The following is a 27,924-nucleotide window of genomic DNA, read 5'->3' on the forward strand; positions in this document are numbered from 1 at the left end:
TTAGAACATTAAACCAACGTAACAATATGCAGGTGCTGAAACCTGAGTATGCAAGCCCAAGAGTTTCCTGGTCCATACGAGAAGAAAACCACATGGGGAAGTGGACATGCTCATTTCAGATATACTTGTTTCAAGTCATTTTCAAATAATGTCACAAGTAAATACTCCTGTTGAATAACATTATGTAAATTCTTTATCCTAAATTTTAACCATCTGATGTTTCAACTCCCATTTTTTGTCAGTTGATATTTAATCAAATATAGCATCTGCTATGACAATTCAAACAATCCAAGTACACCTTCACAAACCTCAGGCTTATGAAAGGCTCTTTGTAATTAATCAGTGGATTCCATGCAGGAGCTCTGACACCAAAGAGAACCAGAAAGACCAATTCACAAGAGTTTAGTAAACAGGAAGAAGTCTTAACCCAGAAGTGAGAGTACCCCTGGACAAAACATCACAACATTCAAAATCTTTTGCAAATGCGCTTCTTTTATTTTTCTGTGACACATAGATTGCATGTGTTTGTGTGAATTGTGGTTACACATATTAGGCAAGGTGGACACACATGATTTATACATTTCAAAGCACACTAGTGTGAAAATAAATTACCTTTCATACCCAAACTCCTTCACTGCTCTCTTTCAAATGAGTTGACTCTTCTTTTCCCTTCCCCATGAGGCCACTATTCCTGACAATTTTTGATCACTTTTGTCATCATCTTTTGTGGCCTCAAATCTTCCCTGCTTATCTTGCACCTATATTTTATTTCCCTATTGTTAACAGAAGATGTCAAAAGTGTAAGGTAAATAAATGCTTTTGTCTTTGTGGTCTTCCTGAGTGGATGTGGTTTCCTCTCTTATATCATGCTCTTAGCATATTTTTCCCCTCTCCCTATAAGCAACTAGCAGATGCTCTTTATGAATGCTTTCTTGAGGTACTGCTTAGCTTCATGACCAGGAAATGTCATGACAAGTTTTTTCTACATCCGTAGCAAGAAAGTAGGGCCCATTCCATAATTACATACACAGACACACACACATACACACACTGCATGGGACTAGTTCATCCTCATATGATGAATCATCTGTACCATACTAACCACACACATTAAGACAATCCATAGATTTTCCACACCTCTCTACTGTCTATCCTACAGAGCTAAAATTTAATGTTTAGGATTCACAGACAAAACATGATCAAATCAATAAAATATCTTATCCATACTGGGCAAGAATCAATAACAATGCACAATAATTTTATGGTCATGAAGTATAAGTATCTTCAGAGTTGCTCAAAGTTAGGATCTTGCTCTAAAAATTTATGGAGAGCTCTTCCATGTCAATGAAAGGAAATCATGTAGGCTGATGCTTTTGCTGGTCACATCAATTTTTAACACCTATTGGGAAACAAAGAAAAAGTATTGGGCATTTGTTTGAAATTTTCTACACACAAACATATCAGGTGCAGGACAATGGTTCCCATAAACCCCTAATATTTTCATAATTCATGGCCTAGCTGCCAATTGTCCTAACATTTTCAGGTGAGAGAGGTTTTTTCTAATTTCCTAGAGTGCAAAGATGGTTCAGTGATAGGGATAATGTGATACAGAACCACTGATGAGAAATGACTACATAGACAAGTTGGAGAGAATGCCCGCTTTTCCACTGTTCTGAGATGTAGCTTTTGCCTTGAAGTCCTCCTTTTATTTTTTCTTCTCCTATTCCCTCCACTCTGATGATTGCCTAGTAAGAGTCTAATACTCCTGCTTTTTTCTAGGCAAATACCTTCCAGAGGACCTTACTGTGTGTAGGTCTTATCCTGCATGTCAGTCCATGAGTTGGCTCACAACAGAATTAGGCAAAGTCCTTTATGACCTCTTAGTAAAGTTGGAGAAGTTGGTTTGACAAGAAAATGACAGTATGAGGAAACAAAAAATATAAAATCTAATAAAAACTTTTGTTTCAGACCTAGAAATCAGAGAAAATATATTTTTCCTTTCTATATGATATAAAAACAATATAATAGAATATTTAATTATACAATAATAAGAGATCTGAATTCAAATTAAAAAAAATAAAATAAACATGTGTTTTAAGTTGTTTAAGGTATTTAATACTTCTTCACATTCAGGGTCTACCTTTTCAAATTACTTTGTGGTAGAATTATTAACGTATCTACAGCCAACATTTTCTTTTGGATTAATTGCTTACAACATTAAAATGTTTAGATAAAACTCTATTGTCTATGGAAACTTCAAAGAGCTTCCTACAGGTTTAAAATTTTTTTTAAAGTAATTGATATGAAAAACTTATTTCATAGTTTTATTTTCCTTTTTGTGCGGAATTTATTTCTTTTTGAAATAGTGGAACAACTTTTAGCTGGTATTGTTTCCTTATATTTGATGAAATATGGTGGTTCAAGTTGTTTGGGAGACTGGTCTCTGATACAGAGATGAAGGAGTAAGGACAAAGTTTTACAGACAAGACAAACATGGAAAGGAAGGATCCAGACCCTGCATTCCAGAGAATGATAAACCATGAATTGTCCCTTTATCTCCATTCTGTCCAAGCAGACATGCTGAAAATGGAGATTCCTGAAAGATCAGGAGAGAATAGCATTTGGAAAGGAACCAGCTTTGCATGAGGCCTATTAAGGTTGGGAAATATCACTGGACTTTTCACGGGCCACCAACCTGTGTTGTAGAATTGTAGGTGAAGGGAGGTATTTCATTCCCGTTCCTCAAAGTGATGCTCACACTGGAAACAGAGACACTGCCCACACCCCAGATTTCAATGTAGCCCAATTTCAATGGTTTTGTAGCAACAACATAATTGTTAAAAATTATATGACTCTGCATTGTATTCTGTCAAATTGGAAATAAAACAAAAGGGAAAAAAAAGAAAATTAGTTTTTCCCCCCCAACCTCTTTTTAGGCACAAATATAAACCTTGAATAAGCAAACTCTAGGTCATCATCTTGTGTCCTAGCAGAGATCATGATTTCAGCATTCTATCCCCTGTTGCCAACTACATCTACTTTGCACAAATGCCTGCAGGGTCTTTAGAATTTCCTTGAGCTATAGGAGACAGTCTCAAGCATCAAGAACTTATATTCTATGCATGGAGAAGTCACAAAATGTGCAGACCGTTTTAAAGCAACACTGGAACAAGGCTACACTATATAGAAACAGTCTATCTGTGAAATGGTAAACCTAAATAGGTTACTGATGAGATGTGAATAGTTTCCATCACAGCAAACTTCCTGGGAATATGGGGAATCTCCATGTGCAGTTTGGAGGAAGGAAGGACGTAAATTAACAAGATGAGCAGGGAAGACATTTTAGGTGCCCTTCTGGCATTGAACATCCTACTAAACCAGCAGAACTCCACTTTCCATCACACTCACCTGGCTGGCAGAAAAGTGGGCCAAATAATATAATCCATTTTCAATGGTATCTGTAAACAAACGACAGGAAAATATGACCAAGGCTTATGCCAGAGAATTCTAATTGGCTACCTGTCTTGGTTGAGGGAGCAGGGATTAATTTTGTGATTTTTTTGTTTTACTTTTCTTCTCTGCTCATCTCCATTTTGTAATGTGACTCCTCCTTGTGGAGACCAGTCAGACTAGCAGTCAACCCAGTTAACACAAACACCAGTTTCATGCCACTTCTCTTCCTTGTGGTCTACCACTCCCAGCCTCTTCCCAGTCATCCCAGGACTTCCATATTCTTTTGCTAGTATATACTTATGCATACATGCATGCAGATACACACATACACAAGCATCAAGACTGGTGCATTGGTGGGTTTATCTTGAGAGGTATCAGGCAGTTTTCTAAATGCAATCTCCAGGGAACAAATAAAAGCCTTCCTTATCCTTTACCTTTAATTTATGCCACCATCCCAGGGAGAGTATAAATTCTGGCACATCTGGTGAAGGTGGACTGGTTGGAATCCTTGCCTCAGGTGCTCTCATTCTAGTCCCCATCCTTGTCATTTTCTCCCTTATTCTAGCCTCTTTCTCGTTTATCACCATGCTGTCAGTATTCACTGGCTATCCTCACCAGAAAAATATAACAATGTAAATTTAAATTAATTAAAACAAAATTAAATAAAAAATCAGATGCACTTGTCACCTTGTGCCACATATGACTAGTACTGCATTAAACTAAGAAGATGTAGAGCAACTCCACCACTGCAGAAAGTTCTACTGAATATGTGAGTCATCCTTCTAAGAAGCTACACATTTCTGTAAACTCTTAATGGAAAAGTTTCCTCCAAAATAGCACAACTGAGAGAGGCATTGTCTTGCTGGGACAATAAGCCATAAAGCTAAGAAATATGTCCCTTATCACAACGGACTGATGAATAATGGTGAGAGATCTAGCATTAAGCATCATTTGCATGAGGCACAAAGATCATGTACAAAATGGATTACACACTTGAAGTAGCAAACAACTATATTTTTAAATGCAAAAATATTTTAACATAAAAAAGGGAAAAAAATCAGGGACATATGATGTCTAGAAGCCCAGGCAATTGCACTGACCTGAATCCCAGGTGACCCGTACTCACCGATGCTTTGCCCATCATCCCAAAAGAGCCAGCCCTCAGCAGATCCCTCATCATCCAAAGCAACCTTGAAGCCCATGAATTTCTGGCGGCTGCAGTGTGGTGAGAGAGAGGCATTAGCTAAAAACAAAGCCCCAGTCACAGCCACAAGCCAAAAGTGTTCTCATAAAATCAAAGAAGCAAAATTAAGAATGGATTCTAAGATTCAAGAGACTTGTAACTCAGCTCTTGTTCAGTCTCCATAAAGCTGGATAATCTCATGTCATGAGTGAATTATTTGTGAATGAATCAAGGGAGATTTTCCTTCAAGGCTCTTTAAGAAATGAAAAGAAAACCAACTGGGTTCCCCCTTCCTGTTTCTCAGGAAAATACGAAAGCTGGAATCCATCTTTCATGGTGTATTTCCTATAACCCATGAAGTGGGTTCTTTTTACAAATATCCTCAGCTCATCATTTTTTATCCGTATCTGTGGAATCAAATGAGTAAAGATCTAAGATCTTTAGGAGTGATATCAGACAGATGTGGATTTTAGTCCCTGTCCATCTACTTACTAGCTGTGTGACTCTGACACTTAGCCTCCTAAAGCTCTGCATTGCCATCTGTAAAATCAGAATAAGATTCCCTAACTCACTTTTCATTTTTGTAAGGAAAAACTTTCTTAAATCTCCAAGCAGAGCTCCCCATATTACTATAGTTCTAGACACAGAGTAATGTTCACTTGATGTTAGTTATTGCTAATTATTATAGACATCTAGGTCAATAATTTATACCTGTTTTATATGAGGAAATCTCAGACTTGGGGATGAGTTGTCATGTGGCTTCAACAAGTTTGTTTTTGGAACTGGGGATTGAACCCAGGGTCACTTAACCACTGAGCCATATACCCAACCCTTTTTTATGTTTTATTAGAGACAGGGTCCTCCCGAGATGCTTAGGGCCTCACTAAGTTGCTGAGGCCAGCTTTGAACTTCCGATCGTCCTGCCTCAGCCTTGTGAGTCACTAAGATTACAGGTGAGCACCACCGTGCTCAGTTTAGCAACGTATTTCTTAGATCATATAAGATCCAGATAATCTCCTAAAATTCTCAGGAATTATGATTGCCCTATTGCTACTTCTATTTGAAATATCACTTCTGAGACCTATCATCTCATCAAGTAAATACAAAAGAGCTGTTAATTAATTATTCAGAGTTCAACATTTGAAAAAAGATGAAACACAAACAAGCAAACAAAAAGACAGGTGCTTAGTAAAACCACTCTTGGCCTTACTAGTGATGTTTCAGGGATTGCTGGCATTCATTAGAAATTAGTGAGCAAGCTAGGGGCAGTGGCAAACTCTCAGGATCCCAGCATCTCAGGAGGCTGAAGCAGGAGGATCACAGATTTAACAAGACCCTGGCTCAAAGTAAAATTTAAAAGTTCTGGGGATGCAGATCAATAATAGCACTCACTCTTGAGATCAATTCCCGGTACCAGAAAAAAAAAAAAAAGAAAAAAAGAAAAGAAAGGAAACAAATCAGTGAGCAAACAGGTAGGCAAAGTGGAACGCTAGCCCCATACTCACCTCAAGTGTGTGTTCAGTGCAGGCTCCTGCCAGGGCAGGATGTAGCCCCCACGGACATGAAGGTTAATGTGGTCAAGAGGGGCTGCCAAGTCCTTCCACATTCCCCTTGCATTAATATCCACACCCTGTTGGATGAAGAAAAGAGGAGAAGATGAGGGAGAAGACCTTGCCTCCCTGCACAGTGCATCTGGAAGACACCTCCTCTACCTCACTGATTGTGCTACCTGCTCATCACCACTCAGCACCACCTGATGGTAACCTTCTTCCTTCCCCCAGCTGCTGTGTGAAGTCCTGCTTGGCCTCTATAATGTCCTGTGAGGGTCTCTTGTCTTTTTGGGTAGCTACACCACATCCCACCTGAGGTCCTAGAGTGGATCAGAGCCCACACTCACCCTACAACTTGTTGGTATGTCACAGAGCACAGATAGAGGAGGCTTCACAGCCAGCCATTCCTTCACTTCTTGCTAGTTCCTCACATACTCTCCACAATGCAGGTCTGAAAATTCTCTTTCACCAAGGGTCTCTCGAGTCTTCATCTTCCCCCCACTCTCCACTTCCACCTACTTCACCAACATTTTGGCCTCATACTTCACTGAAAACATCAAAGTGAGCTGGCATACTCTGTGTTTCCTCTTTTTCTATTCAATATCTCTACCTTCATGATTGACGTCTTTAACTTGCTTCATGTGTGAGAGCGGCTCTCTTGTCTGAGCCATTCACTGAAAATCCTAAGGGACCTTCCACATTTTCTCACCTAGAATAGGGCTTCCCAGTGTTGGCACTACTGCCAATGAGGGCCAGATCCATGTTTAATGGTGCCCTCTGCTGTTTTGATGTTTAGCAGCATCTTCAGTGTCTATCCAACAGACACCATTCTCCCACCCCACTGTGACTCCCCAAGGTGACTCTGCACATTGACAAATATCTCCTGATAAGCAACCCTCAATTTGAGAACTGTGATTTTAGAGGTAAGAAGCAGTGAATACTGACAATTAATCTTGTACATGGCTGTATTCCAATAAAACTTTATCTGCTAAAATAGGGGAACACCTGATTTCACTAGGGCCTCTGCTTGCCAATCTCCATACTAACAAAGAATAGGTACCCATAACTAGTGAAGATTAATTAAGTAGACATTTCTTCATTGATCCCAGCCATGTAATTTTCATTTTAATTAAACACAAAAGCCCTTTTTCTCTTAATGTCTGCTTCAATTAGCTTTTGGCTTTCCACATCAATTTTTATATTTCATTCCTCAACTAAATTTTCTATTTAAAAGCCTTGTGTAAAATCAACCATTCCAGAAAAATTCTTTCCCCTACCTCGTGGTACTGGAGAGTCAACACAGGGTCCTGATCATGCTAGGTAAGTACTTCACTATGAGCTACACACCCTCCTAAAATTTTTATTTATTAATCCTCATACTTCATTTTCTTGCATATGGTACATATAATTATTTATATGCATATTAGCATTTATGACAAGCAAATATCAGCTCCTCATTACATGGTGAACTCCACCGGGTCAGGGCCAAGGCTAGGCAAATTGAAAGAAGTTGGCTGCTCTCTCCCTAGAAAGCCCTGGCAGGAAAGCCCACAGTAGCGTCCTAAAATATCAGCACCCTAAGGAAAGACCCAGTCTGGCAACAAAGAAGAAAAGACAGGGGAGTCAGTGCTCCACAGCACATAGAAGAGGAGAAACACCTCCATTCTCCCCCTACATTTCCATCCAATCCCACTGCATCCCCTCCAATGAGAGGGACAGGCACATGCTCTGCTCTCTGCCTTTCTCCTATATTTCTAATCCTCCACCTTGTTCTACTCAGGAAGTCAGAGGAGACATGGTTTCAGGACAAGGACCCCCTACCACTTTGATTCTTCCTCAAGGGTCAGACTCTGACTCATCTATTTCCCTCAGGAGACTACCCTAAAGCTGATTCCAACACCCTGCACTCCTGGCTAGCCTCTGGAACTCACAGTATCCCAGAACCTATACATCAAAGAACTGTTTATGGGCTACTCATTTGTAAGTCGATGTGCACAACTTAAACTTCTAAGTGTGGGGATTCAGGTCTATATGCACTTTACACACTAGCTCATAGTTTGCTTAATTAGGTAATTAGTGTGAAGCAACTGCTATTTGTTGTTGTTTGTTTCTTGTTGTACTGGGGATTGAACCCAGGGGCATGCTACCACTGAGCTAAGTCTCTAGCCCTTTTTATTTTATTTTGAGACAGTGCCTCACTAAGTTTCCCAAGATAGCCACAAACTTGTGATCCTCCTGGCTCCGCCTCATGAGTAGCTGTGATTAAAGGCATGCACTGCTTATGTGGCTAGGAGCAACTTCTCTGTGAGTATCTGTATTATAGAGGCTAACACAAAATAAAAAAGAACAAGAGGAAAAGGAGTGGAATTTATAGCAGGAGCAGATAAAATTAAAAACTATAGTTATAGCACAATATCCCATCAACAGATGAATGGATGAAGAAAATGTTGTATATACACATATTAGAGTTTTATTCAACCATAAGGAAAAATGAAATTATGGCATTTGTAGGAAAATGGGTATAACTAGAGACAATTATTATAAGTAAAATAAGTCAAACTCAAAAGGTTAAAGGTCATATGTTTTCTCTCATATGTGGGAGATAAAGAGGATAAAGGGAAAAATGGTGGGGAGATCTTATGAAAATCAAAGGGAGATCAATAGAAGAAAGGAACCAGGGAGTAGGAGGTGGGGAGGGAGGGAAGATGTGCTGGGGAGTAATACTGGTCAAATTATAATTTTATATTGTATATTATGTGCATGCACAAATACATAACAATAAATCCCAACAACACATACAACTATAATGTACCAATAAAAAATGTGGAAAAAAATATATGTAATATTATATAGGTATAAAAAAAGAGGGTACTAGGGTCTCACCTCAGTGAATAGTGATGGTATAAGGAAACCCAGAAACTCCCAAGTACAGAACACTAACAACAAGCAAAGCCCTGAATAAGATACTGTACATGATACTCCACAAGGATTCTGTAGAGAGAAGTCTTATTCCATTTGCAAGTGAGAAAACAGGATACAAAGGTAAAAACCACACAGCAAATGGCTTACACTGCCAGCACTTGGCCAGAGGTCTGTGAGGTCTAAAACCATTGTACTCTGCAATTTTCAAAGGATGTACAAATGTTTAGAAAAACTTACTGAGTAGTAATCATACCAGCGGGCTCCAGGGAAATATGCAGTGACACTTCTAGCATTCTAAAATTAAATACAAACAAGCTGTGAGCAGTGGGTACAGTTGCTAAGACACAGTAACCAATTTGCATAGAAAAATAGTTAGAGCAATAGTGATTATATTGAACAAACTCAGCTCTCTAAAATTAAACAGAAACAAGTTGTGAACATGAGGCACTGTATTCTGCAACCTAGCAGTAATATGGGCAGGAAAGGGATATCAATTGTGGTGGCCGATACCCATCTGTCTCAGGGCCCTGAAGACCAGCACTACTGGAAAAGTCTTCCTTCATTCACCCTTTGCAAACTCAGAAAAGTTCAAAACTTCCAAACAAGAGGTGTCCACATAAGGCTTGGAGATGCAGGAAGTCACAAATATATTATGATTTGCTCACAGATTCACAGAAACAAATGCTAAAGAGAAAACACCTAAGGATGGATGGGAATCAGCACATTCCAGAAGCAGGTTAAATTATGAAGAAGTTGTAATTGTTACTTGGTGTTTTAATCAGAATCCTAAGCACCAATGCACAAGGGGAAGAAATGACCTTTGCTGCCTGCAGGACCTCACAAGAAGAACAAGGGCAGGGCTGGCTGAGGTAAGGAAGGCTCGCTGGACTGCTTTCAATGGTGACAGGACTGTGATGAATTATTCACATGAAACCCCACCTGAACCAGGATCCCTTATTTTATTTATTAAAGTGACAGTATATCTCAACACATCATAAGGCTACCATTTATTCTTGATTTTCCGACGTACCTGAACTGCTAGGAACTAGCAGAAACTAGAGGGAACTGAGGCCAGGACACCTGTGTGCTGCACTTCTGCTCAGAAGGAGAGGAAGACACAAAGGTAGAACAAGCAGCCATGTCCTGGGATCTACAAGCACCAGGCTTCTTCTCCTGCCCCTATTCAAACACCCTCACACCTGGGATCCACCACACATCTGAGGCCTCCATACTCACAGCCTGCAGCACGGGACTGACAAGGAAGGCTGGACCTAGCAGGAACTGATCATCTATGTCCCATGTCACCTGGTCTGACACAAACCTGGGAAGGTAAGAAGATGTCACAGTCAGAGTCACAGCCCAAGTCCCCAATGAACAACTCAAGTTCAGAGGCAGGTCTCTCATTCAACTCCATCTTATGTCATCCTTAGTCTTTGTCTAGATTGATCAGGAATACACAGGCTTCAATATTCTACATGACAAGTTACCTTGACATCACAACTATGTTCAGATATGTTCAGTGACTTGAAAAATTCTTCACTATTTCCAGATGGCACATTCAAAATGCAAGGAAGACACTCAAAGCTTTTTTTATGATGTCAACTCATTTGGCCTTAATTATTTCAATAGCTACACCACATACAGAGGTCTGTGTATATACAAATTAGAAAGAAATCAAGCTGTGTTGCATCATTTCAAATATTTTTCACTCAATAAATAGCCTTTCTCAATAAGACATATTGCAAATAAAACAGACTACAAAGCGTGGACTCTGCATGGAGAGCTTATGAAAAAATAAATCTTATCTTCATTGAGAAGAATTATTAGCATCAATTGCCACCCTACAAAATCAAATAAACTATGCATCACTCCTTGGGACCCCAGCTGGACACTTACTCGTGCAGAAGAGGCCGCACCACAGTGCTGCCCTCCGTGTGGGCCTTGAACATCAAGGTGTACAGATATGGCAACAGGGTGTATCGGGTCTCCATCACACTCCTGGAAATATTCACAAAGGCAGCATCCCAGGACACAGGGTCTTGTCTCTAAGGAATAAAAGCAAAGGTGTTGAGAGCCCAACCCAGGGACCCTAGGGGACAAAGGAGGTAAAGGAAAGCTTGACCCAAGTACATCACACACAGCTAAGATAAAGGTGATTAAATACACTTAATAGTCTGATAATAGTCAGTGAGGATCTTCCAGGAGACCTCATGGACTTTGCCAAAGAAACACTTCAGGGATATACTTGGAGCAATCCGTGCTACACCTAAAGAATCCTCTGATAATCCTGAGTATTTTGGCAATTGTGAGGAGCTTTGATGGCTTTGAAAATCTCCCAGGAACAAAGATGGCCTGGACTGGGACTCCAAGGTGAAGGCTGCACAGCATGTGAGGCAAAGCACGTGAGGAAGGAGGAAGGTCCTACCCTGGTGCCAATGGTGTTGTGGTTCCTGGAGAAGGGGTAAAAGGCTCCCAGCTGCATCCAGCGAGCACACATCTCATACTCAGCATCTTGGAAGAACCCACAGATATCTGCTCCCGTCTGAAACCAGAGGAAATGAAACCAGCCTGTGGGTGATTGCTCAGGGGTGTCAGTGTCCTCTTAGGGATGAGGAGGAGCAAAGGTCACTTACATAGGAGATGCCAAAGAGGCTGAACTCCATCATGCCTGCAATGAGAACCACGGCTGTCAGGAGAGGCATGTGTGTGCCCTGCCCTCTCCTCCCTCCTTTCCCAAGGACACCAGCTCCCTTCCCTGCAGCAGAGGCCCCTGGGAACAAGCCACACACCAATGATAGATTTCTTCAGCTGGTCCCATGCGGCAGTGTTGTCTCCCAGCCAGTGTCCTCCCCAGCGGCCAGAGGAGGGGAATGTGGAGCGGGTGATGACGATCCCTCGCTGTCCAGTCACCTCCTGCATAGCTCTGGTAGGAGGGGAATGTACAGGTGAATTGAGGCACAGCAAGAAGAATGGAACAGGGTTTCCCTTTCCATGAAAACAACACAGGACATGGTAACAAAATGTTGGTTACGTGAATGGCGGGAATATGGGAAAGTAAGCAATGGAGAGGGTCCTACTGACCCATGGAGACAACACACCTTCATGGTGTCTTACCAGGGATTTCACCAGGTTTCAGACCCACTGGTTACCCAGAGAGTAAGAAATCACTGAATCCTGCCACTTACTTATAATCTCTTGGTTATCTGTATTTGAGGAATAGGAGAGAATATCACTTCATGGGATTTTTCTTAGGAAAATTTCTAATATTCATTGAGTTTAATTCCACAGAAGATCTCTTTACTATACATTAAAAATGGAAAAAATATGCTGATATAGAAGTTTCACTGTTGAAGAAAAGGTGAGATATGTACAGTCCTTATGTTCTCTTTACCTCATGTAACTAATGCGTTTAAAGAAGCAACTGCACTGTGTAATACTAACTGGTGCCATCACGTGAGTCTCCCCAAACAGAACTACTAGTTTCTCACTTATGCGACTATATCCTATTGAAAGTTGACCTCCTACTTCTACTCACAGGGTCTGGCCCCATGGTTAAGGACTATTTGCTGCAAAAAAAAAAATGTGACAGAGTTACAACTAAATGTTCTTCAATCTTGCGATGGATTGCTATGAAAAATAAAAAATTTCCCGCACTATGTATCCCCACAGGCTGAGCCCACTGGAGAAGGAAAACAGTGACTCACTCATATGTGGGTCTGGTCTGGGACCACCCATACAGGCTGTGCACATCATAGTGCCGCACGCGGGAGCCATCTGGAAGGATCTGCTCACTCTCCATGCACAGGGTCTTGCTGCTTAGGCCCCGGTCCCTGGCCTCCAGATCTGAGGGAAAAGATTTGGGAAGGTGAAAACCAGCCCTGAGCCTTTTAGTCCCTGACCTCTCCTCAAGGCATTTAACTTCACATCTTAAGATGGACTTGACTTCACAATGGCCCCAACCATGGGATTGTAAATAAGAAAAGGGCTTTCTAGACAAATTCAGGAAATTTGCCCAAGAGATCCAGAAACTTGCACCAAAAAGTTTGGGAAAAGACTTAAAATGCTTGCATTTCTGGCCCCCAATAAACCAGAAAACTCAGAGGGTTCTGCTGGTCAGGAAAACCTCTGGCTGCTGAGCTCAAATAATGATTCTCTTCCATCTTCCATCAAGCCATGGGAAGCCCAAGGGTCCTTACGTGGCATGTAGGGAGGACGGTTCAGACTGGCATCACTGCAGCCTGAAGGAACAGCCCCATTCACAAAGCTCGCTGGTTCATTCATATCCTAGAAATGTCAGACACAGACACTGCTTACTCTTAACTGAGAGACTTGTTGTCAATTGAGAGTCAAGGGAGTGGTGAATACATCATTCACACCAGTACACCTGCTTGTGGGTACTGGTGTGTGTGCTTGCGCAGTCAGGCTCATCAAATCCAGATAAGAATTGACTAAAAAAATAATTAATCCCTAAAGGATGACTGTCTAGAAGGTCAAAACAGTACTCCCTCGGGGTAAACAAGTTTCTGAGGCATTCTTGGCAATCTCCCTAGAGGTCTGACAGAGTGAGTTACAAGCTACAAGGAATATCAGTTCAGGAAATGCAACATAACATATCCAAAGTCTTTCTCAGAAGTTTGCTATCACCTTGACTAAAAGTCTGACTTTCATATGGTAAATCACACCAAGTTAAACACACACACTTACAATCCACATGCCATCAAACTTCAAGCTCCTCTCTGGATTCTCTGGATTGTTGTACAGTTCTGCAATTTCTCTCTTCCACCATAAGGCAGTTGAAGTACGGAAAAAGTCTGGGAAGGCCACATAAGCTCGGTATTCCTATAAAAACATATATAATTCAGTGTCCCAAACGAATATGTCAGACAGCAACAGGCACTTTTGAAGAACCTAATTAATGAAAAGACTTGTACTACATTAGGGCAGAGTGAAAATCTCAATAGAGCCTACCTTATGTTCTTGATTATTGAAAATACATTGAGGGCAATGAGGAGAATTATGGATGAATTTTACACATTTGAAAATGTCCATAATCTGTTTCCCTTTCATGCCATCATGAAGGCTGTCAATTCACACCCTGACTCCCTATCCCTGGCTTCAGATTCCCAACCTGCACTTTCTATCCTGCCTTTTGCTAAGTTCTCCCAAAGATCCTGCAGGGGCCACGGAACAACTGGCAATGTGTCATATCCACTGGCAACATGGGAGAGGGGAGAGATAACATTTCATGACTTTAGACTGGCATTCATTAGTGTTCTGTGGCTTCAGAATCATGTGAGCATTGTAGTTTTGTGTAATATAATATGGAAGAATTTAAGGAGGGACCTCAATAAATGTCTCCTTTTCTGCTTCTTTCATCAAGCTTGAAAAACAATGTATTCAACTTAGCATGGAAAGTGGATTCACATATCAGTTCTTAAATAGATTGTAAGGTTTTTAGATCAAAGACTTTGTCTTACACACTTTTGATTGGTCTTTATGATCCCTACTTAGAAACTGTCATAAGAATAAGGGAATGATAATAAATGTTCAATATTTAATTTGGGAAGAATATCACTCAGTAGCAGCAAATATGCATGAATGTCTATATATTCTATGTTGTTTGTTAGAAAACACTCTTATCCTTGGAACATCTTATAACAATTGTGCCTCTATGGTAAACTCTGCATCATATGATGTAATGAGCTAAATAATGCTGGAGAATAGGAAGAATCCCTAAAGAGGACTGATATAGTCGAACTCTAGTCTCTTGTACAATGCAAAAGTGGCGACTGGGATCCATATGTCTAGATAAAAGGCAAAGGAGGAACATCAAAAAGAAAACAGCAATGGATATCACCATGCCCAGATCTGATTCACAGAAGATGGAAAGGGCAAGGGGCCACATCACTGAGAACTATGGATTCTTCTGTTAGGAAATGGTAATAGAAAAGCATAGAATTAGACACAGAACCTTTCACCAGGAACAGAGTTCCAGCTATGGACATGTCAGAATCATGGCATAGGTGGAAGGTAGGGACTAAAAAAAAGAATCATGATCAACTGTGTGAGAGACAGAATTGTATCTCCTGTGGGAAATATCTTTCTGGTGAAAGGTTCCATGTCTATTGCCATGCTTTTCTATTTCCATTTCCTAACAAAGGAATCCAAAGTAGCCCTTTGCCCTTTCTGTCCTCTGTGAACCAGGTTTGTGCATGATGATCCATGTTGTTTTCTTTTTGGTGTTCCTCATTTGTCTTTTATATAAAGATATGGACCTCAATTACTACTTTTGCATGGTACAAGAGACTGTATCAAGTGGTAAATCAGCCCAACCATGGTTTTCTAACTTTCCTAAATGCTGCTGTAATGATCCTTACCCATGTAGTAAAAATTCCCTCCCCTTCGCCAAAGTGCTATCCAAATTCAACTCTTGCCATATTGCTTCTGTTCTCAAACTGTGATGTGCACATCTGCACAAAAGCTCTCAGAATTACTTATTACAATCCATTGCATGATACTGTAATTCAATTCCTAGATGCCACCACAAACTTACTGAATCAAACAGTGAGATTCAGACCCAGAAATCTGCTTTTCCAATGCTTCATGGATGTTCATTTACTTATTTGCTTCCTTGTTTGTTTATTTTATACTACCCTTTAGACCTGGACATCAGTAGTCTCAGCTTAACTAGCTTCAACATGTAGATATTAATAATATAAATGGTCATAATTATTCTATATCTGATAATCTCTTATGAGCTACCTAATGTATTGTTTGGTATCCTAATGAAGTGTTTCTCATCAAAGGAACAATTTAACATTGAGGCAAAAGAATTCTTTGTGAAGAATCCCTTCGTATGAGAGCTATGGGGATTCCTACTTACTACCCACCAAATATCAAATGATGTTCCCACATCACTGAGATAACCAATACATCCACACAGACTTCTGAATCCCCTCAAAATGGTAGCCCCAAATGACCGATGAACTGTATTACCTTATAATCTCATAAGGTAATAGCTAACCCCTTCATTCATGAAAATGACCTTCTACTAAAGACAGCGAACCTGTGTGTCAGATTGGCTATGGCATGGCAGGTTCCTATGTCCTCATGGGCCACCTAGACCACTAAACCTCAAATGATCCTCCCTTAGAAATGATAGAACAATTACCTAGGTTCTCTCCCTTATTTACTTATTAGATAGATACCTAGACACATAGGCAAAAAAATAGATGATAAACAGATACACGGGTGAATACATAGGAAGGGGGGAGAGAGAGGGGGGGGCGGGGAGAACACCAAAGAAGCAGAGATAATCAAGGAAGAATGGGAGTAGGGGTCAGACTTATTAGTTTGATAATGGATAAGCCTAGAGAGAGATTGGGTGGGTGGGTGGGGGGAGCAGGGTAGGAGGAAGACTGATTCAGTAGTAAACAAAAGCAAAAATTTTAAAAAACCCTTGAATTGATTGTGAATCATTTTTACCAATCTGCCACAGTGAGCTACTATTTCTTTCACTCCATCTACTACCAAAAATTAATGATGCAGAATCGAATGCTCAGGTAATCTAGGAAAAAATATGGGTATTTCCTTTGGATCTAGAGCACTCCATGATACATGGGTGAATACATAGGAAGGGGAGAGAGAGAGAGAGAGAGAGAGAGAGAGAGAGAGAGAGAGAGAGAGAGAGAAACTACTGCTACCACCTAGGAGTCAGAAGATCACAGACCAATGCCAGCAAACTATAACACTGGCTTATAGTACTGTTCTCCTTCCAGTGTCCCAGAACTGAGCCCTTCATCCCCAGACTGTGCTAGTTCTAATAACAGTCTTCAGAACTAAGAAAGACCACTCCTCACAAAAATTAACTAGTCTGGATAAAGCATGAACATGCGGGACTAACTAGGCCAGTTACATCTTTATGACTGAACTCCTTCTCCTATCCCTCCATCCACTGACTAGGATCCTACAGTATTGGAAATATCCCTTAAATGGTGTCTTTACCCCTGAGAATCCTGAAGTAGCTAACACCTAAATTTATAGCTACTGTACTTTGTTCCCACAATACTATTTTTCTGATTAGTCCTTGATCCTGAGAGTTTCAAGACAGTGAAACTCATCTAGCTTGTTGACCACATAGAAGCCACATTCTATGGCCCTTTGACCCTTGGCAGGTATCCTGGAAAATAGGTACTTTCTCTGACTTGCCAGGACCTTTATAAAGGTTTATCAGGCTTCATATGTGCTACTTTAATTTCTGTCCAGAAAGAATAATCATTGTTGAAGAACAAATGAAGAAGTTCCAGCAAAGAACTGGTTCTTCCAAAAAGTCCAGACCTCACCCTGACAGCACTGCTCAAAAGTATTAGAGAGCAACTGATAACAAAGCAGACAGGCCGCATCAGTTCCCTTGGTACCCATTTTGGCCAGAACATCTGGCTGAAGCCATCATGAACCAGTGTGGAACCATGTATTCTTTCAAGCAACAAATGCTTAGTAAAGCTAGAAAGAAACCTGGGTCAAGAAGCATGGGACAACTCTATACATTAAAATAAAAAACCAGTTCCCAAGAGAGCAAATTTTAATGAAATGCTGGAAAAGAAGAGGTAAACATGAAGCTGAGAGATCCAAGTAAAGATAGGAGTAGGGGTCAGGATTTATTAGTGTGAAAATGGATAAGCCTGTCAACAACAACAAAAAAGTTTGACAAAACAAAAGACCCAATCATTAAAGACAAAAGAGATACCAGTTATAAGGGATACTCAAGGCAATAACAATAAGATATAGACACATTCTAAGAAAAGATTGGTCTTCGTTAAGTTTCATACATTGGAAATTCTATAGGACTTTGAAATAAGATGGGTTTGAATTTGAAATAACAAAGTGTCACCTAAAACCATGAAAAAGTACTTTCAGTGTTTGTCACTTAAGTCCCATGGATAATACCTGCCTCCCATTTGGACATAAAACAGAACTGCGTGTAAAGTAATGCACACAAAGACGGACACCAGCACCCCTTTCTGAGGAGTTTTTCCCTTGCATTGCCCAAATGCTTGGCAGGACAAGTCCAGTACAGTGGATATGGCTATCCTTCCTGACAACCAGACTTCACCCAGTATCCAAAAAGGGCCTTTTACCTCCACTTGACTGTCCCAATCCAGAGAGCTGTTGACAACAATATCAGGGTAATCAGGCCAGACCTGCAAAGAGATAAATATGTAGCACCAAGGCAACTTACCCTATGTAGGATTTCCTAAGGCAATTAACCACAGCCCTAGGGAGTAATAATACTTTTGAATATCATGTAGGTTTTATCAAGATAGAAGTGAAATCCAAAACGTCCTCACTATACCAATAAATACTGAATGAAAAATGGAAACTACTGACCTCAGGGTTTACAGGTAGGGGCCTTGCTTTCCATTAATAGAACAATTGCAAATAAACAACAAACACAAACACACAACCCATGACTTTCTCACAGGATGGAGACTAGTAGTCACCACTTAGATCATACCTTTCCCCAGACAATGCCTCCACCATTTGGATATTTGATGAAGACATCATTCTCCACTCCCCGAGTGAAGGCAGGATAGGGCTGTGTCTCATTGCCAGAAATGGCTGGGTCCTGCAAGCAAAGCTCAAGTCAGTTGGCAAAACAAAGAGAGAGATTGACAAGGGACAGAGAAAAAGAACTTCTTCATTGGGAGGTCCCTAGCTTCCACCTGCCCTCTAGAGTTTCTGGGAATCTCTGGAAATATACTTTTCTTATTGTACTTGGAGTTCTCTGTTCTTCACATGGATAGAGGGACAAGAAAAGTGGTTCTCCACCAAAGCCCAGTCTTCCTCCCAACACACTCCATCCACACAGGCACAAAAGGACTCACCAGGATGAGGATGACCCGCATCCCATCAGCCCTCATGCGATTGATCAGGGCTGGAAACCCAGCAAACTTGGGGCTGAGGGTAAAGTCCAGCTGGCGCTCCATGTAGTCAATGTCTGAGTACTGCACATCCTGGGGGAGGACACAAGGAAACAGTGGCTGCTGGTGCTGAAAGTCCAGCTCCCAGAGGAGAACCACTCTCCCCTCCTGATGGTGAATTCAAATGGCTTCTTTTGACTCTTGCAAATTCTCATTCTTTCAGTATGAAAACTAGAAAATTCTTCTAATTTTTCAAACTTTTACTCACAATAGAGATATAATATAAATCAGTAAAAATAGGATGATAAAGCCTCTATATAATGGCTATTATGAGAACATGTAAAATCACTAGTAGGGAAATTACTTGGTCAATGGCCATCATAAAAATTGATTGCATTTACCTTCCCCAGTGTTGCCCCTGATAAAAACAGTTCATATTAAGAAGAAACACAAAGTTAGCTACTCAGTTATAATACAACCTGGATGGTAAATTGGCTACAAAATAAGAAAAGGAAAAAAAGAAAAACAAATCTCATAATTCTTCTTGGTATGCAATCTCAGAAATAATTAGAAATAGTTGTCTTATAAGAATATGGTACATTGCATGATATACTTCCCATTCATGGAACAATTGTAAATAATTGAACAGTGAGTAGAATAAATTTCAATTTGAAACTGCTCTGCAGAATCAGTTATACTTATTCAATCCTGCTTCTCCTCAAATGGATGATAAGAATTTATTACCACATGTATTTCCTTTGGAAACATATCTAGAAGCCCTACATTCAGCCAGTGAGTAGCTCAGGACTGATAAAATAACGTTTGCAGTGCAAAAATATATTGTGACACATCAATACATACTCATTGAATTTGGGCTAATTTTTTTAATAACCACTACTACTACTACTGTTGAGCGAACTTTCATCTCATGGTGCCAAGGACTTTTAGACCAAATGTCTAAAAATCAAGTAAAAGAGATGGAAGGAGGAGCAGTATAGCAGAAAACTTCTGAAACCTGCCTTATCTTCCCACTCTTGAGTCACTGAGTCTGCAATGCTATAATATGGGAGTAAGGCCCCACTTGTATTATTGTCAAGATGGAACTCGGTGTGTCATCATGTCAGAAAGAAACTTTTGTGCTTTTGCTGAACCTCACAAAAACCCAACAAATAAATCCAGACACAGAGAAGCCGGAGTTGGCTATGAGCTCATAGAGCCAGTGCACCAACACTGCGACATACATAGGGGATCTGGGCAGCCACCATCTCATCATATAAGCTGGAAATCTCAGAATCATTCTCATATCCATAGCGACACAGTTGGAACCCCAGGGACCAGTAAGGTACCATCACAGGTCGACCAATCACCTAGAACATGGAAAAAAAATATTATTCCTTATAGGAGTGACTTAAATGTAGTTGTACACCAAATAATAAGAATATTTTTCTAGTGCCCGAAGAGAGACAATCTACAAATTCAAATCCAGAGAAAAACTCAGCAGATGCAAAACCACTGGGATACCTTGAGAAAGCTTCTTGCTAGGCTAAAGCTCCTTCTCTTGGAATTCTGTACAATCTAAATTTACTCTCATTCCTAGAGGTGGCCTAGATTATTGCTGAAGAGAACAGATCCCAGAGGGAAAGTGCCTAGGCTAGCACACAGGTTCATGTCCTGCTGGTTCTGTTACCTTGAACAAAATTAAGTAATCTCTTCATGTTTCAATCCTTCACTAGTAAATTAAACATAATTTTAATGTCTGCCCCACGCTGTATTGATGAGGACTTAATGAGTTATAAATGTAAAGTGAGTGGACATGCAATAAGAGATTGATAAGTGACAGAGTTAGTTTTCATTATCACAAAAAAGGCTACTGTCACCACCACTCCCAAACATCACTTCTAATACCCCCCATCATCCACACAAACACCACTATCATCACCCCGTCACCATCACACACACACACAATCTCCACAATTTTCACCCCACTATCATCTCTATTATCCCACAATCACGATCATCATCATACCCAACATGCTCATAACTAGCATCACCACCACTTTAACCAACAACACATGGCCATCACAACTGTTATCATCTCTATCACCACCACTCATACCACGAACACACCCACCATTACCCTTACCATCATTAGTACCTTTATCACTACTACTACAAGCCTCACACATCCAGTCATTTCCCCACCACCACCATTCCACCACCACTCCTACCAATACCACTACCAAAATTATCAGCACTAGGATCTTATCCTCTCCAACACTACTTCATAACACTAGGCTCAGCATTAACTCAGGTACAGTGACTACTTTGCCTAACATGAAATAATTAACTATAATTTAATGGTAATTAAAAGGCGCTTATTGCTTTTTATTATATAATATAACTGTTTCTAAGAAACACCAACAATTCTACTCATCAGACTGAGTTTTAATAATGAATGTAGTTTTAGGCAAATGGAATGTGCCATATAAATACTCGATGATCAGTTGAATTTCAACCTACCTCCGTGTACTGTTGAGTGACAAGCTCTGGAGTTGGCCCCATGAACACATAAAAATCCAGAATCCCCCCTGTGGTACGATATGTCAGAGCAGGTGTGGGCTGGAAAGTCACATCTGAAAAGATAGGAAAGTGACAACTGAAAATTAAGCTGGAAACCTTCAAGGCAAAGAACAATCTGTGAAATCCCTAACTTCATTCTCTTGCACTCTAATCTATTAACAGCACCCAATCTCTAAATACTTAAATGAAATTAAAACAGTTCAGTGAAAGTCTACACAGTCCCACCCCAGGATGTGTTCCCTTTGGTGTGCCTCATTATCTCACTATATTTATCATTGTGCTATTTTAAAACTATGGATATAACTTCTATTTCACACTAGTTTAAGAGACATGGAGTGGCAAAAAGACTACTCTAAAGGTCTGTGTGCACCTCTCTCAGTATCCACCAATGATAACATCTCCTAAAACCTTAAACATAGTCAAACCAGGAAAATAACAAATTATTAACTCCAGCATGGAACTTTTTCAGAGTACAACAGGGTTTTTTGTAGACATTTTATCCCCAAGGCCTGAATTTCCAACCCTTTCTTATGTAGAGTTTCATTTTTCTTTATACCTTCATACTTAAAGAAGTGAGTGCTGTAACATATGCCTTCAAAATTAATAAATCTATGCAGACACCTCAAACTTAATAACCTCTTTTACACCTGTAACGAACTTGGATTAGGACTAACTAGGATTAACTTCCATCCTTCATATGGCATTTGTGCCAAAATAGAATTATATTAAATCTTGTTATCTCATGCTACAAGACTGAAGTCAACAGAATGGAAAGAAGAAAAACAGCCACTGTCCCCTAAATAATTTTGACATTGGAAAGCTGCTAGGTCAAGGACATTCTACAGTTACACAGGATGACTGACTGGGGGACAACAATAGAAGGAGCCCTGGCATCATCCTACCCATGGCATTGCTGTTCAGCAGGAGAACTCCATGGGCACTGCCGTCCTCCTCTAGTCCCATGTAGTAGGGGTGGACGCCATAGGAATTCTTCTTGTACTGAGAGTCACAGGGGAGAAATCAAGGAGGTTAGAAGTCATTGTACATGAGAAAGAATCCTAGAAAAACTTGTTTACTGAGATGGATTTGGTCTTCCCTCTAAAACGAGTAAAACACATAAGAAACATAAATGAAAATTAGCCTATAGTCTAAGAGCAGAAAAGGAAAATCTGAGTCTGGGATCATGTAGCACCAGGTGACCATGATGTATGTGGGAGGAAAGAGGCAGAGAGGCCCATATCCACAGGGCTCCTTGCTTACCCCGGGGGGTTCATCTCTGGAAAACATGCCCCACGTGTGCCAGTTCAAGTCTCTCCTGAAGGCTGTGTGCTCATTTTCCCCAAAGCCATAGATGTACTTGGAGGGCAGGCGGGTGGAGATGCGGATGAACATGTCATTGAAGGTGAAGCCAAGGAGCTGAGAGTCCCAACTGCAACACACACACAAAGGGTACATTCAGAAAAGAAAATCACCTTGCCTATTGCCTTCCAAATGCTGACTTTTTTAAGGACAACAGAAGCTTTGATTCTCACCACAACCCAGAACCCAACATCTCCCAAACACACCACAAAGTCTTTTTGAGGACAATATTCACAGATATCCCCACTATGAACTTGGGAGTTTTCCTTCATATTCTATTTCTCAATTACATGGCCTGTTTTCAGTGTTCCCTCCACAAAACCAAATTCAACCCATCTACCATCTCAGCTGCTAACACTCCACACAAGCCTTCCTTCAGCTCTTTCCCTTGAATAGTCCATTCCCTACAGCTTTCCAGACTGATATGTTTAAGTATCTCTCCTCACGTCACTCCCTGATGACCCTCTTCCATGGCTTCTCATGGACACACCTCATGAAGCCTTCCAGGCTGCCCCTGATCTAAGCCTTCCTGACACCCCAGCTTCATCTCCCACCACTCACCTCCTTGCTCGCTTCCTTGAATTTGTTTCATTCCCTGACATGCCAAGTTTCATCCTGTATCTTGACCTATGTTCTTGGTCTATCACAAATGTTATCCCCTACTTGCATGGCTTTATGTTGGGGTTTCCTTCTCTCCATCCAGAATCAATTTCAAAAGATAACACTTCAATTGAGACCTACTCTCTGCAGAGTATCAAAAACAGTAACCTCACTATAACTCTTGATTACCTGCTCATTTACTTAGAGTAATTATCACTATCAACTTCCTTTTAATATAGTTATGTAAATTATTGTGGCAGTGAAAAGATCCTAGGAACTATCCATCTATGAACATAGTTCCTAAAACAATACCTAATATAGTTAAATAACCCATAAACATTGAATGGATGAGTTCCCCGGAACATGGAACCAACTCAGCCATCATTCCAAATTGCCAAACACTTCCCATAAGAACAGGGCTGAAGGGTTCTGGGGTCATGGCTGAGGAGTAGAACACTTGCCTAGCACATGTGAGGCCCTGGGTTTGATCCTCAGCACCACACAACCATACATAAAATAAAGGTATTTTGTTCAACTACTTCTAAAAAAAAAATTAAAAAAGAAACCCTAACTTTAAAAAAGAAAAAGGAGGAGGAGGAGAAAGAGAACAACAACAACAACAACAGAGCTGAAGGAAAGTGTTCACTCATGGATCTGGAAATGGCAGAAAGAGGCCTGAGGCAGGTATCAACCTGGACAATAGGCCAGACAAAAAATGTACAGTTACATTGAAATTCCAAGTTAGAAAGGAGCCACGTACATTACAGTGCCTGTACTCTTACGGCGAATTTCTATTCCAAATGGATTCTCCTTAATGAGGACATCATAGAGTCGACTCTCTGAGGAGCTGGATGGAGTACTGGTTATGTTCAAGGGGACTGGGACTTCATAACGACTCTTGTTGGGGTCATAAATCTAGAGCAGAAGAAACTGACTTTAAGTAAGAATACAGATACAGGGAATGAGTTCTGGGTTTCTATTAAACACAGAAGAAAGGATGTTTAATTTACTCATCACTAAGAAATAAGAGATGCTTGCTAAATAGATAACCTGATTACTCTCAATCAATCAAACCATAGTGAATTTTATCAAACATCACAACATACACATCATGTAAATGGACAACCATTATCTGTCAAAAACAATTTAGGCACAGATATTATCCACATATACACCCTTATAAGAATGTTAACATCATTGACAATGAGTCTAAATTCTGTATATTTGCATTCTTTTAAGATCATGATATGTGGATTTAAGTGATACATCAAAGAACAACATCATTTTACATTTTGATCTGAATCCCTCATATTTCACTATTAAGGCTTCTATTACAGTATCAAATTCACTTGACCCTTTGTTCTAACTTGCAACTTCATTGTGAAATGAGTGTGGTTTATGAATGTATCTTTACTATTTTGTGTTAGAACAGTAACATATATGAATACCTAAAATTCTTCAGTATTGAAAACTGTTTTCTCAAAATATGAACTTGGATTAAAATAATCATAGACCTGCTAAAAATAATAGATTAAATATTATATGAGTACCTCACAAATGCCCACACAATATTACAGAGGTAATTGTGCATATGAACTTAATTACACAAGGCCATGGTTTTGAGAATTTCTCTTGCTAATGGAAAGTTAAAGAGAAGGATTCATGACACTTTGGTAATGTGAGTAAATGTACAACTCTAGAAATTCTGAGAGTACAGCAAGGAGATGCCTAACAATGTTTCTGGAACATTGAAGTAGTTCCATGGGAGAATTACAGCCTGAGTCATAAACTTTGAACTATAAGCAAGCACAAAAATGAGATCAATCATTCTTGTAAAGTAACAGCAAAAACAAAGGTACAGAGTATTAAATGCATCTCAGAAAGATGCAAGGGTTTCAGAGAGAGAAACTGTATGGAAAGTGGTGGACTAGCTGAAAGCAAGTTCTTCAATTTTGAGCCTTTATGGGCCCACCACCAAACATCAATGCTATAGTGAAGACACTAAAAACAAGAGCAAACACAGAAAATAACCACAAAGAAAACAGACATCATTCTTTACATTAGCACATGTTACAGATCTGAGAGTCCAAGTCGATGTCGCACATGTGAACACGTACTATCCATGAGCCTCTGTGTTAGGTTTCAGAAGCACAAAGAGGAAAGACACATTCTGGCCACAGAAAAGCTGACAATTTACAAGGGAAACAGACACAAAAACAGCTGGTCCACACGTAGGCTTTAGATGTAAGTAAACACTCTAAGGAAAATAAATTATTGCATTTCAATGGCTATTTAAGAGACCTCAATTTCAGTGTTCAAAATCAAACTCTTACACTGAAAACATACAAACCTTTTTAGTACTTCCTCATTTCAGGTAATGTCACCATTGTCAACACAGACATGACAAAAATATGGTATTCATTTTTCAAGTCTCCCTCTCCCTTATCTACATTTACCATAAAGTCACCAGATAATGTAACCCCCCTTTCTTTTTGTTTTTATATATGACAGCGAAACACATTTCAGTTCTTATTACACATACAGAGCACTATTTTTCATACCTCTGGTTGTATACAAAATATATTCACACCAATTCATGTCTTCATACATGTACTTTGGATACTAATGATCATTACGTTTCACCATCATTTCTAACACCATGCACCCTTGCTTCCCCTCCAACCTCTCTGCCTTATCTTGAGTTGTCTATTCCTCCCATGCTCCCTCTCCCTATACCACTATGAATCCGACTCTTTATATCAAAGAAAACATTTGACATTTGTAAACCCCCCTTCATAGTCGAAAATGTTGACTTTTTCCCCATCTCTTTTCCTATACTCATCCAATCTCAAACCCCACTGGAACACATATTTGAGAACATCTTAACATGTCTCTCTCTGTTCTCCAAAAACCTCCTTAGAGTAGCCACAAAACATCTTCAAATTGCAAATTAGAACAGGTCTCACTGGCAATAAATTCTCATTATGCTTTGAAATAGGATAGTAATCTAGTGCCCTATAAATTGAACCTTAAAAGAATTTCACATTTTAGAGTTCTATAACCTAACTGGAAAACATAATGTCACTAAAAAGGGCCTACTCAGGACCTGACACAAGTGCCATGTTTACCTTAAATTGCAGCATTTCATCCTTATGGTAGGTCACCTGCAGGTGGAGGGGATCCACAGGTGTGGAGGGGAAGGCGTTGGCATAAACAGAAGGCTTTAAGGAGATGTCAGCCGTGGCCCCATGGGAGTTGTACTGGACATTGCTCACAGAGTACAGATCACTGACAAAATAACAGTGGGGGACTCCAACAGAACTGGATTCCTGGAAAGGAAAGTTGAGACTGTAGATCAACAGGTGGTCCCAGAGTTGTCAAATAGAAATAATCAGAGAAGGCAATCAATCTGTATGGAGATAAAGCCAACACAGCACTCATTCATGTACATATAATTAGGTAGTGATAAAAAGTACATTTCTAGACAAGAGCAAAATAATTATTTAAAAAAAAAATCATCCCAATCCACATCTAATCTTCATATACAGACGAGGTTCCTTGGAAGCCCTGTCTATGGAATTGAAGTAGGCACCTGGGTACTAGGGCTATGCTCAAGAAATTGCTGCCTAAGATTAAAGATCTGGGTGTCCATCAACACCTCAGTGAGGTTACCTCCCAGGCACAGCCTCGGGCAATGCAGTTTGCTTCAGAAGCACCGTGCTCATCAGGGTAGCAGTCTATTTTTTCTTCATCTCTGATGACTATGTTCCACTCCACTGTGTATTCCTCTCCCAGCACAAGACTGATCTCTGTGATGATGGCAACCTGAACAAGTCAGAACACACAGAAAATACCCTCAGAATAAAGGCCTGCAAGTTCTAAATAGTTTTATCAACACATGTAGGCATGAGACCAGACTCTCAACAATAGTAATAGGATTTGAATGTAGTTTCTGTATAGTGGGCTATATACATGGAAGAGGGAATATCCACTAGCAACTTGGCAAATGACATTACTTTATTAAAATCTTGTGCATTATGTTGCAAACAGAATGAGATCAAATAAACCTTCAGTGATCACCCCTTTCCTTCCTTCCCCTTCAAGGAAGACATAACTAGTTGCTTCCTCCTTGCTCTTTCTCAAATTTTAGTTAAAAATATCCCTAAAAATAGCTAAATTTTTGACAACATAGCACAGCTATGACTGTGAAAAAGTGAGAACTAGTTCCCGGGGACTTTTTGTCCAGGTATTTATTTCTAGATTTAAGGTTATTTTCTAACCCTATACCTCTCCCTACACACTCTTTCCTCTCTCCCTTCCTATATTTTCCCACAACCAGTAACTTGCTGACAAAATC

General features: G+C 40.1%; 1 protein-coding gene across 1 annotated transcript in view; it reads right to left on the bottom strand.

Moving 5' to 3' along the window:
• Nucleotides 1–539: 539 nt before the first annotated feature.
• Mgam (maltase-glucoamylase) overlaps nt 540–27,924 on the bottom strand; it is a 176,314-nt gene continuing 148,929 nt past the window's right edge. Inside the window, exons 93-116 of the mRNA XM_077795894.1 lie at nt 27,240–27,392; nt 26,696–26,896; nt 24,328–24,482; nt 22,869–23,037; nt 22,511–22,607; nt 21,549–21,661; nt 20,270–20,395; nt 18,993–19,121; nt 18,623–18,733; nt 18,246–18,308; nt 13,813–13,947; nt 13,305–13,392; nt 12,813–12,951; nt 11,898–12,031; nt 11,742–11,776; nt 11,534–11,650; nt 11,005–11,153; nt 10,345–10,429; nt 9,346–9,402; nt 6,142–6,266; nt 4,580–4,668; nt 3,409–3,458; nt 2,696–2,866; nt 540–1,399 (exon numbers count right to left, since the gene is read on the bottom strand). Coding sequence (XP_077652020.1) covers nt 1,322–1,399; nt 2,696–2,866; nt 3,409–3,458; nt 4,580–4,668; nt 6,142–6,266; nt 9,346–9,402; nt 10,345–10,429; nt 11,005–11,153; nt 11,534–11,650; nt 11,742–11,776; nt 11,898–12,031; nt 12,813–12,951; nt 13,305–13,392; nt 13,813–13,947; nt 18,246–18,308; nt 18,623–18,733; nt 18,993–19,121; nt 20,270–20,395; nt 21,549–21,661; nt 22,511–22,607; nt 22,869–23,037; nt 24,328–24,482; nt 26,696–26,896; nt 27,240–27,392 — 2,769 coding nt within the window. The 3' untranslated portion in view covers nt 540–1,321. The remainder of the gene's footprint in view (nt 1,400–2,695; nt 2,867–3,408; nt 3,459–4,579; nt 4,669–6,141; nt 6,267–9,345; nt 9,403–10,344; nt 10,430–11,004; nt 11,154–11,533; nt 11,651–11,741; nt 11,777–11,897; nt 12,032–12,812; nt 12,952–13,304; nt 13,393–13,812; nt 13,948–18,245; nt 18,309–18,622; nt 18,734–18,992; nt 19,122–20,269; nt 20,396–21,548; nt 21,662–22,510; nt 22,608–22,868; nt 23,038–24,327; nt 24,483–26,695; nt 26,897–27,239; nt 27,393–27,924) is intronic.

This window comes from Urocitellus parryii, chromosome 3 (genome assembly GCF_045843805.1).
Source record: "Urocitellus parryii isolate mUroPar1 chromosome 3, mUroPar1.hap1, whole genome shotgun sequence".
Classification (NCBI taxonomy): domain Eukaryota; kingdom Metazoa; phylum Chordata; class Mammalia; order Rodentia; family Sciuridae; genus Urocitellus; species Urocitellus parryii.